The sequence below is a fragment of the Rattus norvegicus genome, chromosome 16, assembly GCF_021556685.1.
Source record: "Rattus norvegicus strain SHRSP/BbbUtx chromosome 16, alternate assembly SHRSP_T2T, whole genome shotgun sequence".
Lineage (NCBI taxonomy): Eukaryota > Metazoa > Chordata > Mammalia > Rodentia > Muridae > Rattus > Rattus norvegicus.
Genome location: NC_141549.1, coordinates 76,670,455 through 76,683,365, shown reverse-complemented (window position 1 = coordinate 76,683,365; position 12,911 = coordinate 76,670,455). Strand labels below are relative to the sequence as shown.

General features: G+C 51.5%; 2 protein-coding genes across 2 annotated transcripts in view; one reads left to right on the top strand and one right to left on the bottom strand.

Annotated features, from left to right (window-relative positions):
- Positions 1-12,911, bottom strand: part of Erich1 (glutamate-rich 1) — a gene marked incomplete at its 5' end in the record, with an annotated part of 52,793,804 nt that overhangs the window by 6,980,998 nt on the left and 45,799,895 nt on the right.
- The window catches only part of Sfrp1 (secreted frizzled-related protein 1), a 38,400-nt gene continuing 32,283 nt past the window's right edge, over positions 6,795-12,911 (top strand). Inside the window, exons 1-2 of one of the 2 annotated variants that reach the window (XR_015639598.1) lie at positions 6,795-7,622; positions 12,172-12,450. Coding sequence is in view for 1 of the 2 variants with exons in the window: in NM_001276712.2 (NP_001263641.2) it covers positions 7,079-7,622; positions 12,172-12,249 (622 nt within the window). In the remaining variant the exon portion in view is untranslated. 2 annotated transcript variants of the gene reach the window in all.

The following is a 12,911-nucleotide window of genomic DNA, read 5'->3' as shown; positions in this document are numbered from 1 at the left end:
CATCCCCCTTCCCCTCGGGCCCTCTGCGTACTAGCTCCTGTTGCTTGTGATGCTGCTTTGGGGGGCCTGTGTGCCAAGGGCTCGGGCAAGATTTCTGTCCTGGAAGTGCTTTCCTTTGCATAGAACCAGCTGCTCCATTCACGATCACCCCACCTCCCATCTTCTACCGAGCAACCTCTCTCTTGGGTCAGAAAGTGGTAATGGACACAGGGAGACTCTGGGGAGGGAAGACATCTGCACAGAAGGCTTCTATTCTATTCGCACGGTACCAACAGCCAGTCACTGTAGGATTCAGACCTGGGGGATATTTTGCTCTCCTGAAAACAGAGGGAGCCACGTGAACTACTTACTCATGCTCACTTCCTCGGTTCTTAGAAACCAGTGCAAAGCCAGTGCTCAGGGGCTGTGCTCCACCGAGTCTGTGCCTTCTGCCACCTTTGACTGCTCTTACCAGGATGCAGGGCTGGGGACTCTCAGTGGATGTACCTGATACAGTGTTAAGGACTGGGATGCAGTGACTGCTGGCGAGACGTACCAAGGTCCTGCCCTCCATAAACTCAGAGACATGCAGCAAATCCTCAGAGGCTGGCAGCCATGCCATGTAGACATGAGAGCTGCTGTGAGATGAGTGGGTGCCTCGGGTATCTAGGAGAGAGGAGGGGGGAAGGAGGAGAGAAGGAGAGGGGGAGAGAAAGGGGGAGAGGGATGGGGGGAAACAGTGGGAGGGGGAGAGAGGGGGAGGGCTCGGAGAAGGGGAGGGAGAAAGAAAGGGATTAATCTGATTGGATTAGGATGCCCTGGAGGAGGGACTTGATCGAGAAAGGGTCAGGCAGAGCAGCCTATAGGAAGCACCACTGGGAAGAGGGATGGGCGGGGCTGTGAAGCAAGAGACAGGACACGCAGTAAAATCCAGATTTTAGATAAAGAAGAAGTGCATTTTTTTTTAAAAAAAGTAATAAGAGTATGCCCCAAATATTATACGGGTCACACTTACACTGCAGATGATTTAGGGCCTACCTAACCTTCAAATCTGACTGGGCATCCTGTTTTTACTTGTTAAGTCTGTGGGCCATAGGGAAAAATGCAGATCTGAACAACAACCCGGAGAGGTGGGGAGGGGCAGAGGGTGGCAGGAAGTGAAGCCAGGGAAGCCCTTTGAAGGGCGTACATTGATGTCCTAATACAGCTGGACTCCATCCTGCAGAATTTGGACGAAGAGTCTCTGAGGATTTAAATCATAGAGATAGTTGACTATTTTTATTGCTATTCTTTTTTTTTTTAAACAAATTTGTGTCTAAATTGTGCTACTTAACTCTGGTTTCTTCCTTTCTTTCTTATTATTATACTTACATCTTTTTTTTTAAAGTCCAGCTGCTACCTGCCTCCCTGTCCACCCCAGGACCGCTTCCATCCCATACCTCCTCCCCTGTCTCCATGAGGATGTCCCCACCTCCCCACCCTCACCCCACCAGACCTCCCTAGTCTCTGGGGCCTCAAGTCTTTTGAGGATTAGGTACCGCTTCTCTCTCGTTGAGGCCAGACCCAGCAGTCCCCTGCTGTATATGTGTTGGGGGGGGCACATATCAGCTGGTGTATGCTGCCTGGTTGGTGTCTTAGTGTCTGAGAGATCTCAGGGGTCTAGGTAAGTTGAGACTGCTGGTCTTCCTACGGGGTCACCCTCCTCCTCAACTTCTTCCAGCTTTTCCCTAATTCGACCAGAGGGGTCCCGGGCTTCTGTCCATTGGTTGGGTGTAAGTATCTGCATCTGACCCTTGTAACTGTTTGTTGGGCCGTTTGGAGGACAGCCATGCTAGGCCCCTGTCTGTAAGCACACCGTAGCATCGGTAATATCGTCAGGCCTTGGAGCCTCCTCTTGAGATGGATCCCAATTTGGGCCTGTCATTGGACTTCATTTCTCTCATGTTCTTCTCCACTTTTGTGCCTGCAGTTTTTTCAGACAGGAATAATTCTGGGTCAACCTCCTCTTGATGCCCCGTCTTTCTTCTGGAGGTGGGCTCTACAAGTTCCTTTTCCCTACTGTAGGGCATTTCATCTAAGGTGAGATGACTCCCTTGGGGTCCTAAGAGTCTCTCACCTTCCAGGTCCCTGGTACATTCTAGAGTACCCCCAGCCGCCCTTCCCAAGGTCGCCTGTTTCCATTCTTTCTGCTGTCCCTCAGGAAACTCTGATTCTTTCTGAAAGATAGTACTTTAGTTCACAGTTCATATACTTGTGAACAAATCATAATATTCAGGAATGAATAAAGGTGTTTGGGTTCAGTCAGACAAAGACCCTTCTGGAGAGTGGGGAGGTTTATCTTTGCTCAGAGAGACAGGGATAGTGACCATAGCCCTCTAACCACAGATGAATGGCTAATGTTGTCTTCCCAAGACCACTACCGGGGTGAAGGTAGGAGAAGTAATTGCTGGGAGTGAATGTTCCCCTACAGGGAAGGAAGAACAATCTAGAGGACTGCATTGACAGGGTGGCTGTGTCCCAATGATGCATGACGGTCTGATAGCAGCAGTGAGATTTGCGGCTTCTCCAGCTAAGAACGTTGCTGTGCCAAGGATGTATATGTTGGGATGGCTTTTGGTCCGGACTCCTTCCTCTCTCTAATCACCCACCCACTGAAACCCTTCTGTGCAATAAGTCCCCTTCCTACCTTCTTGCCTTTGTTTGTGTGTGACCCCCAGAATTCCATCAGAATTGCTCGCTTGCACATCCATGGGAAGTTATTTACCTGAGCACTTACACATGGCTACACCACCTCTACTTTAGCAAACTTTAGCTGCCCATAGAGCCTCTGGGAGGAGACAGACATCACAGGCCTCTCCTCCATCGTGATGAAATGTTGATGGGCCCAGTCTTGGGCAGTTAAGCACAGCTGCAGTGGGTGAGCTCACCAGTGCAGTGGATATGCCATGTCCAAAGGATGCTGGTGTTCGTTTGTTTGATGTGTGTCTGTCTCCCTCGTCCTAGCTGCTTGGAAGCCAGTCTTCTAGCTGCCTTCGGAATAAGAGGTGGAACTCTCAGTTCCTCTGGCCAACATGTTTGCCTGGGTGCTGCCATGTTCCTGTCCTCACGATAATGGACTGAACCCCAAAACCTGTAAGCCAGCTCCAATTAAATGTCCTTAGAAGAGTTGCCCTGGTCATGGTGCCTGTTCACAGCAGGGAAACCCTAACTAATATATGACTATGGGGCAGGAGCTATGGCTCAGTGGTTAAGAGCACTGACTGCTCTTCCAGAGGTGCTGAGTTCTATTCCCAGCACCCACATGGTGTCTCACAACCACTTGTAATGGGATCCACTGCCCTCTCCTGGTGTCTGAAGAGAGTGACAGTGTATTCACATATATAAAACAAACAAAGATAACATCATAAAAAAAAAAAAAAGACAAGACCATTTAGCAAAATAACAGTAGTAGGTTCCCTTTTAGGACCTTTGAGCTCTCCATCATGGCCCTTTCATAGGTTCACAGAACCAGGCCGGACTCTAAGGTTTTAAGATTATTTCCAGACTTTCTTATACCCAATGAGGGACAAGTCAATTGGTAAAGGAGTCAGGAGATTCAAAGTTACTCATTTGAAAGTGGACTAGAGAAGTCTGTCTCAGGACACAGTCCCATGTTTCATGATGTCTCACGCTAAGTACTATGTTGAGGCATTCCTACGTGACTGGAAGTGTACCTGGACCCCGACAATTCAATAAGGTTTTTCTTCTTCTTCTTCTTTTTTTTTTTTTTTGTGGTGGGCAGGGTTTCACTGTATCGTCCTGTCTGGCCTCAGCTTACAGAGATCTGTCTGTCTTTGCCTTCTGAGTGCTGGCACCACTAGGCCAGGCCGAGTGTTCACATAGATGCTCTATAAACAGCAGAGCAGGTCACAAGCAGCAGAAGAAGCACGTGTAGCTCTGCATGGCAAACAGGCTCTATCCAGAAATGCAGAGTGTACTTCCAGGGAGCTGGAAGCATGTTGCGGGCATGACTGAGGCCAGACAGGGGGCTTCCCAACTCTGAGGCTCATACCACCCTTTCTGTCTCATGTTAGAGCCACCACTACCTGGCTGTGGGCAGGAGCCCTCTGTCTTCAGCAGCTCTGCCAACCAGTGATCTGATCTCACTCCTGGAGAGAACGAAAGTTACTGGTGAAGCCGTAAGGGAACAGAAGAGGAGCCACGGCCTAGGGAGCTTCCTCCTCTCTCAGTTTTAAGTTCTCTGTGTGGAAAGAGGCTACCAGCAAGGCACTGGGAGGCTTCTCTGTGACCTCGATCTCCTGTCAACTTGGAGACTAGTGGATGTCCCCATAAGCTGATGTGAAGCAACAGAAAAGCTCTTTCCAATTTTCATGTACAGGCACCTCGCCGTGCGAGAAACCCAGAGCTTTCCCAAGGTGAGAAAGGAAAGGCAGGGGACAGAGCTCCATTTTATCCCTGCTCGCTTAAACTAGTAGGACAGCGAGAGGCCATGGCCTTCTTCTGGTTCTCAGTTCTCAAACTCAGAAACCAAGGTTCTGGGAGCGGTGCTAGGACAATAGCATTTTAAGCGTCCTTTGTTCTCGAATCTTCTCTTGTGTATGCACTATCAGAGGAAGGGAGATTAGATTTTCAAGTGTGAGATGGGCTGATGTGAAAACTGGGGAGTAGTCGCCGACTGCCTTGGCTGACGCTGTCCTGGAGTGTGTCCTATAGGGACGTTTTTCAACTCAGGGACATCTATTAGTGGGATCAACGCTCAGAGGTTTCCCTTCCCTGCTTATCCATCCTTCGAAGGATTCAGAAATATCCAACTACTGACACTGCCTATCCAACTAGATAGCTGTGCCCGTGGCTTAGCCCCAGAGGGCAAAGCAGAGTGGTGAACACAAGTGGGACATCTAAGTTAACAAGATGTAGTCTAGTTCTTCTTGTGAATGGCTGTATGACAACCTCTAAAGTCACCAGAGGTGGGGGGTCACCTGCACCTGTCCCCAGCATTGTAGCAGAGGGTAGACCCAAATCCTTCTGCTCTTTGGGAGAATTGTACACAGGTGGGTGAGGGGCGGGTGGGTTAAACCTTGAGGCTGGGTTAAAGCAGAGGGCAAAGGTTGTTTGTCTACCAACACTCACCTTTCCGATGAATAAGCCAGACAGACATTTGAGCCCGGAAAGAGGATCTGGTCTGGGGAGAGAACAAGGACCCTCTGGCAGGCAAGCAGTTTCAGCCCTGACTTGAGACCCAGTTGCCTGGTCTCCTGCCCTCTATGCTCCCTGAAGAATGTGGTTCCTTAGCTTCCCAGGGAGGAGAGCACTGCAGACTGTTTTCTGGATTAACCCCTGGCCATCCACAGCCTTGCTCTGCATGACTTTATCCAAACCTGCTTGTTTGGCTCTGGGCGTCTTTCATTGGGCTAGGAAGTCCATGTTGGCCACCTGCTGCAGCTGCTTTCCTGCAGTGGAGTCCCAACATCAGTGTGTACGATCCTTTAAGAAGACATCCCTACCTCTTTGCACTCTCTGGAGCTTTAACTTGGAACGGAGAAATTGCATCTACAGAGTTGAAAGCAAGGGTCCCCAGGGCTTTAAAAACAAGCTGTCTGGGCCAGCAGCATCGTCCCACTGGGTTGGGCCTTGCAACTCGGAGTGACAGCCCATTTGCCACCCAGTATGGCAGCACAGTGCATCCTCCGTTACCCCTCCACCCACCCTGAAGGACACAGAATGTATGAAGATCCAGAGAACTTCACGGACTGCTTGTGCGGTCTCTATTCTTGATCCCACCCCTAGCTCTCTGATTTTAAGGGGAGTATTTGGAACAGTCAAGCAATTCCCAGGAAGTGAGTAGTGTGTGTGTGTGTGTGTGTGTGTGTGTGTGTGTGTGTGTGTGTGTGGCGGGGAGCTAGAGGAAGACTCAGCTATTCTTGCTTGCCTTGCTTCTGCCTCATGGGGGGGGGGGCGGCGACACACCTTTGGTTTTGACCTCTGAATTAGCATGTGTATCTGACTGATAGAGTTGGTGTCCACCCAGTCATGCTGGTATTTTTAGTGCTTTGGCTTTCTAATCCACAAACATGTCGGGCTGTGTGTATGTTTGCGAACAGAGGTGTTGTCTGCAGAGCTGGGACTCGGATAGGGTCTTTAAAACATCGTTTAAAAATATAAAGTGTCCTCGGGAGCTAACACCTACGTGACCAGTGTTTTCCTCCGCAGCGAGCCCCTTTCCCGTTCTGCCTTCGGTCACCTGGAAAGATGTTGCATTTTTGAACCCAGCCAGAAACACCACCTTCTCTTAGTCTTTGCAAAAGCCCAGACTCGTGGGGGAATTTAAAAAGAGCTTCCGAAGTTCAGTTCGCCCATCCGAGCAGCTGGGAAGCAGCCTGCCTCTGACTTAAGATTAAAACCGTGGAGCGAAGGGCTGCTGGTCTGTTGCGTTGTTCCTTGGAACTAGGAAAGCGAGTAGAAAAGTCTTCACAACTGCATCGATTTGCAAGTCTTATGAAGAGTCTTTTTTTTTTCTTCTTTAAACAAACCGACTCGCTTTAATTACAGCGTCCAACACCGTCTCCACCCACCCCACACTTCTAACTACTCTCTTCCCTTTGTATTTGCCTCCTTCGAAGTACTTGCTTAGTTTTGGGTTTTGCTTTTTTAAGGGGTGTTGACCTGGGTCTAGTTCTAGTAAACCGATCCCTCTGGCCGGCGCGGCGATTGGTTAACTGAGCGGCTGACTGACGCGGTGTGGAGAGCGGCTCCCGGCAGCGCGGAGCTGATTGGCTGCGCGCGGGAGATCCAGGGCTCGGCCACCCGCACACCGCGCACTCGAGCTGCAGCGCCGCAAGTAGGTGCAGCAGCCCGCAGCTCGCCGCGCCTCTGCGAGCCGGGACGGCACTCGGCCCCGCGCGCTCCCCGCCTCGCGCCAGCCCCGCCGCCGGGACCTGCGGCAGCCGAAGACCCCATCGATCAGAGACTCGGGGAGCAGCGCGCGGCCCCGAGCCGGACGGGGCCGGGCACTGCGCCTTTGTCCCCGGAGGCTCCGGGAAGTTTGCAGCGGGACGCGCGCGTGAAAGCAGCGTGGGCAGCCCCGACGTCGCCGAGCAGCATGGGCGTCGGGCGCAACGCGCGGGGTCGCGGCGGGGCCGCCTCCGGCGTGCTGCTGGCGTTGGCCGCCGCGCTGCTGGCCGCGGGTTCGGCCAGCGAGTACGACTACGTGAGCTTCCAGTCGGATATCGGCTCCTATCAGAGCGGGCGCTTCTACACCAAGCCCCCGCAGTGCGTGGACATCCCGGTGGACCTGCGGCTGTGCCACAACGTGGGCTACAAGAAGATGGTGCTGCCCAACCTGCTGGAGCACGAGACCATGGCAGAGGTGAAGCAGCAGGCCAGCAGCTGGGTGCCGCTGCTCAACAAGAACTGCCACATGGGCACCCAGGTCTTCCTCTGCTCGCTCTTCGCGCCCGTCTGTCTGGACCGGCCTATCTACCCGTGTCGCTGGCTCTGCGAGGCTGTTCGCGACTCGTGCGAGCCGGTCATGCAGTTCTTCGGCTTCTACTGGCCCGAGATGCTCAAATGTGACAAGTTCCCCGAGGGCGACGTCTGCATCGCCATGACCCCGCCCAATGCCACCGAAGCCTCGAAGCCCCAAGGTAAGGGTATGCCTTCCCACGCCCGTGAATCCCCGCGCCTAACCGCACTGGCCCCGGGCTGTAGAGGGGAAAGACCGGGCGCCGCGCACCGCAATCCGCAAGGTGTGCAGACCGGATCCCGAAAGCTTCTGGGAGGCCCAGACGCCGCTTGGCGCTTCTCCCGCCCCAGGTACTCCGTGATTCCTGGGGAGCCCCGGCCCGGGAAAGACGTGGAGCTGCCCTTCTTAAGCTCCAGTCTGGCGTTTTCCGTACCTGAAACAAAGCAAAGCCTAGGTTTTGAATAAAAGGAGGACGTCCATCTCTTCAGGGAGAGCGCGGCGTCCTCATCCAAAGCTGTTAACATCCGAGACAGACACAGTTCCCTTGGAAAACTACTCACTCAAACTACAAAAAACAAACAAACAAAAACAAAACAATCCCCAAACCTCAGACCGAGGGATTTATTTTCATGAGTTGGTAAACTTTTTTTTCCCTAAAAACAAAACAATCAACAAGAAGTCTCTCTGCTTAGCTTATCTTCCAGTCGTGTTGCAGAACTGGCTGAGGAAAGTCGTTTTAGAAAGCGCAACTTCTGTTTCTTCGCCTCCAAATTCAGGCAGCAACCTTGAGTTTAGCAAACCTCGGGGGGTTGCAACAACCTCTCGTGCACCAGCCTTGCATACCCCCTGCCTCTCTCCTTCACACAAATCCTTAGGTAATTAGAAAGATAAAAATGTAATTAGCTCATTGTTTATCTCTTCCTGGGGGGGGGGGCGGTGAGGACCTGTAAATCGGGCGCTGCAAATACTGAACCCCGGGGGACCAGAATTTCTCTTGGGAAGCCCGTATTTAAAGGGAAATTTTTGCGTGAAAAGGAAAAAGAAAATCTGAAGACTCAAAACAAAACCAGAAACACACACAGAACCCATAGCTGCACACAGTATCCTGGTGGTATGAACCCTTACTGGGTTCATTCCTGTGGGGCGAGCCTCAGGAGTATGTAGCAGATGTTCTCGTACAGTGGTCCTTGTCTCAGAAGCTGGCACTGCCCCCCGCCCCCCGGCCGTTTCTGCAGAGGAGACTTGAGCTTATTTTGAAGTGTTGAGTGTCTTGGCTTTCTGAAGCAGGGTGTACAGCCCAGGCTGGTCTTGAACACAAATTCCTCCTGTTTTACTCTCCTCAGTTCTAGAATTACAGGCATGCACTCACTGCCAAGTGCCTCTTGTTGGTGCCTCATTTAGCTGCCTCAGAGTGAGGACTTGGGGTAGACATGAGGAAAGTTTGAAGGCTCCTATTCATTCTAGGGAGGAAGGTAGGTCCAAAGTGATTGCCCTTGTCTGGCGTGGGCCCCAGTCTGTAAGGTAAATGGTAGCCCTGGGCACCCCTGTCCTCAGGGCTGGTATGTGTAGCCATTTGAGGTGGCTCACTGGGGGTCGAGCATTTCCCTAGACCAGAGCCCTGTTCCTTCTATCCCCATGGAGCTCCCCCACACCCCAGCACCCTACAGACCACAGTTTCCTTTCTAGCGCCTGCCTGCCAGGAGAGCCTGAGGTCAACTTTGCTTGAATTCTGTCCATTCCCCATGGCCACTGATTGATTGCCCTTGCTGGGGCTGCTGGTGGGTTTAAAGTGGAAGCCTGTGAGAAACAGCTTTCTGTAAAGGGTCTGATGTGTAAAGGGCAAGAAGAGAGGACCAGACGGGGGTGGTGCTGTTTCTGAGTCCAGTCAAACATGTACCCCTCCAAGAGACAGGCAGGGCAAGGGCACACTCGCCCTTACCCACTTATGGATGGGTAACTCTCATGGTTCCATGTCTCTGGTTCCTCCTTGCAGATGGAGGAATTCTTCGCTGAATCAAGGTGTGTGTGTGCGCGCGTGTGCTCGTGTGTGTGTACATGTGTGTGTGCACATGTGTGTGTGTGCATGTGTGTGCGCGTGTGTGTTGTCTGGTAGGAGTGTGGCTGGGCTGACTTTCTCTTAACTGAGTTTTGATTTTTGTGAAAGGCACCAGCATCTCTGGAGAGACAGCATTAGGAGGGTGTCCCACACGATGGACACCCACTTTGTCCGTCCGTCCGTCTGTCCGTCTGTCTGCCTGAGTGTTAAGCTGGCTAGGGGAAAGGTTAAGACAGATTACACTACTGGTCCTCAGAACCTTAGGCTGGTGGCTGTGGAACAAGCCCTGGGACTTAGGGTGCCTTGCTCTGTTTGCCTACCCTGTATTCCTAACACGGAAACCTAACATTTCAACACAGCACTTCACCTCTGAAGATGATTGCACACAGGGTTTGGGAGTGTTGGGAAGCCCCTTGGTATTCAAGGTAAGCCTGATCGTGAGACATGAGCCAAAGGGCCCACGACTTTGTTTTTTTCCCTGTTTCAAACAGTGGTTGCTCATGGTACCTTAGCTTCTGTCAGGAAAAGCAATTATGTTGTCTATCCCAGGAAACTGACTTCTAAGACCTGGGCGTACATTACACTAATTTAATAAATTGTCATTCTCCCTCCCTGCCAGGTTTCACTGAGTTGTGAGACTGAGCCTGTCTTGTGAAGTCGGGATGTTTAGGCAATGTTGTGCATTAAATCAGCCAGGTTCAGTCACAGACTGGAGAGGCCCGGGCAGCCCTCACTTCTCCCTGACTCCTGTTATGGTACTTCCTCCTGTCTCCTTAGTGAGCTAACAGCCCAGGGAAAATCAATCTTCCTGCCTCTGCCTCTCCCTTCCCCCACCTCTCTTCCAGCTCTCTCCTGCCACGCTCTCTTCTCCATGTACGCATTGATTTCACAAAGTAATCTTGGTCCTGACTCCAGTGTTGGCCCTTCCCCTCCGCTTCCTCATAACCGTTAAGGAAGGTACAAAGCCTTTTAGTCTTTCATTCATTTACTGCACACTTGACTGCCATGATTCGGTTTACCTGCCTCAGGGCAGTCTGTTGCTCCTGTGAGGCAGCCTTGCAGGGCCCCAAAGGCACACGAGGGACAGAGATTAATATTGCGTTACACCTCTCTCTCTCTCTCTCTCTCTCTCTCTCTCTCTCTCTCTCTCTCTCTCGATCTGCTCAAACTCTTCACTGGAAGTACTGAGAGGAGGGGAAACCATGTAGAGAACGCACAATGATCCGCCCCTCCCCCTGCATACACTCCCCCACGCCCCCAAGAAGCCACGGAGAACGCTTGCAGGCTGGGCTCAATCCACAGACTGAAACTCTTGTCCTGTTGGAATGCAGAGGCTGGAAATGCCAGTAGAGTTTTGGGGTGTATGAAGGAGACCTATGATGCCTTGTTCAACATTTTATACCCTGAACTTTGCAATGTGAATAACTTCTACTTTGGACAAAAAAAAAAAAAAGGCAGCCACAAAAACAGAGAGGAAACCCAAACACAGAGTTCATTTTCCTGTTGTGGGTCACATGGTTCTGTCTACAACTTCCTTTCCTTTTTCTTTCTTTACATGGAAGGCAGACACCATGATGGAGATTTCTGGGGAAGAGGTTTTTTGTTTGTTGTGTTGTGTTTTGTTTTGTTTGTTTGTGTTTGTTCAGAAACGTTACTTCCAGAACCCAATCACAAGCTCTGGGAGAGAAGCAGGCATATTCCCAACATCTGTCCCAAAGAGGCTTCCTTAGCTTTTGCTTGCACTGTGCTCCCTCTGCTCCTAAAATTTGAAAGGCAGCTGCCAGAGTGTGTGGTACATGTGGGAGAGAAACTGGTGTATACAGACTGAAGACTTGTTCTCAGCCATCAGTAAGCTGTAGGTTGTTTGATAGACAATGATCAATGAAGAGGAGTCCAACCCTTGGAGGAGTCTCCTATAAACACAGCATCTCTGCCCTTCCAAAGAAGCCTCTGAAGCCCCTTCCTACTGGGGTCTAACAGCCTCCCAGAGGCTTGCCTCACTCACTCGCACGCACGCACACATGCACGCACACACACTCTCTTCAAAGCACTTCTTGAAAGATCATCCAAAGGGTTTCCTCCCTGGCCCTCTCTGTCCTCCATTTGGTGGCTCTTGGTGGCTCTTGCTAGCTCTTCCCCTCCCCTCCCCCACCCCACAGTCTGCTGTTTTTGGAGTCCCGATGGCACTTCAGGACCCTGGGCTTGAGTAATTGAGTATTACTGTTCTCTTGGTCCTAGAGACCTGGTCAAATTGATGGGGTGTCATGTTCAGAGTCTGCAGATAGGGAGGAGCTGGAATCAGAGGGGGCTAGATAAAGGGGAAGAAGAACTAGGAATAATTCATGAGATCTGTTTTGACTTATAAGCCAGCTTTTCTTTTCTTCCCCCTCTCCCTCCCTCCCTCCCTCCTTTCCTTCCTTCCTTCCTTCCTTCCTTCCTTCCTTCCTTCTTCTTCTTCCTCCTCTTCCTCTTCTCCCTCTTTCGATGAAAATGTTCATCTGCTTATGTGTTTGGTTCTGAGCTCAGGAGCCCTTCACTGTCACTTACAGGAAGCCTTTCAGGGTCCCCAGAAGACCTCTAGCTCTTGTTAGCCTGGCTCCTGCCTGGTCTGTGGTCTAAGGGTCCCTATCGCCATGACTTACAGCATCTGTTTCTGCTTGTTTTCCCTTGCTAGGTACAACAGTGTGTCCTCCGTGTGACAACGAGTTGAAATCGGAGGCCATCATCGAACATCTCTGTGCAAGCGAGTTTGGTAAGACATGTGGGGCTTTGGAATCCCCACCTTTCCCTGTCCTGTGTCCCCTCCCCCCGAAACCCCCACCCCTGGGGACATGAGCTCATGGGAACATCGTTTGAGCTTTACATCTTCTGCCTCCGCCCTCTCATTTTCATCCCTAGGCAAAAGGAAGTCTGTCTAGGCAGAGTGAGCATGGATCATCTTTTGTCCATGGCTGTCCTGGAACTCACTCTGTAGACCAGGCTGACCTCACACTTAGAGATCCTCCTGCCTCTGCCTCCCAAGTGCTGGGATCAAAGGAGTGCGCCCCGGTGCCAAGGTTGGACCAACTTTTCTCAAAGTTAGACTGCTTGTGCCTCTATGTTTCAGATTTTGGGGAACCTCCTTTAATGGCAGAAGGATGCAGACTTAGGGACAGGGATGGAGCCAGGAGCTGAGGTGCTAGACTAAAGTTCTTTCTCTTCACCTGGTCCAGAACTTGGCTCTTTCTCTGCAGTTTGGTTTTTATATCCACCCCTAGGTGTCAGCACTACTCTACCCCGGACTGAAATGGCCCTGGTAGGTGGGGTGCCTCCCCAGGTTGGGGAGATTTCTGCCTTAGGATTCACCTGAGGCCCTAGTCAGAGTCTTCCAGGCCAAGAACACTGGTGATGTCACAGGCGTGTGATTTCTGTCCC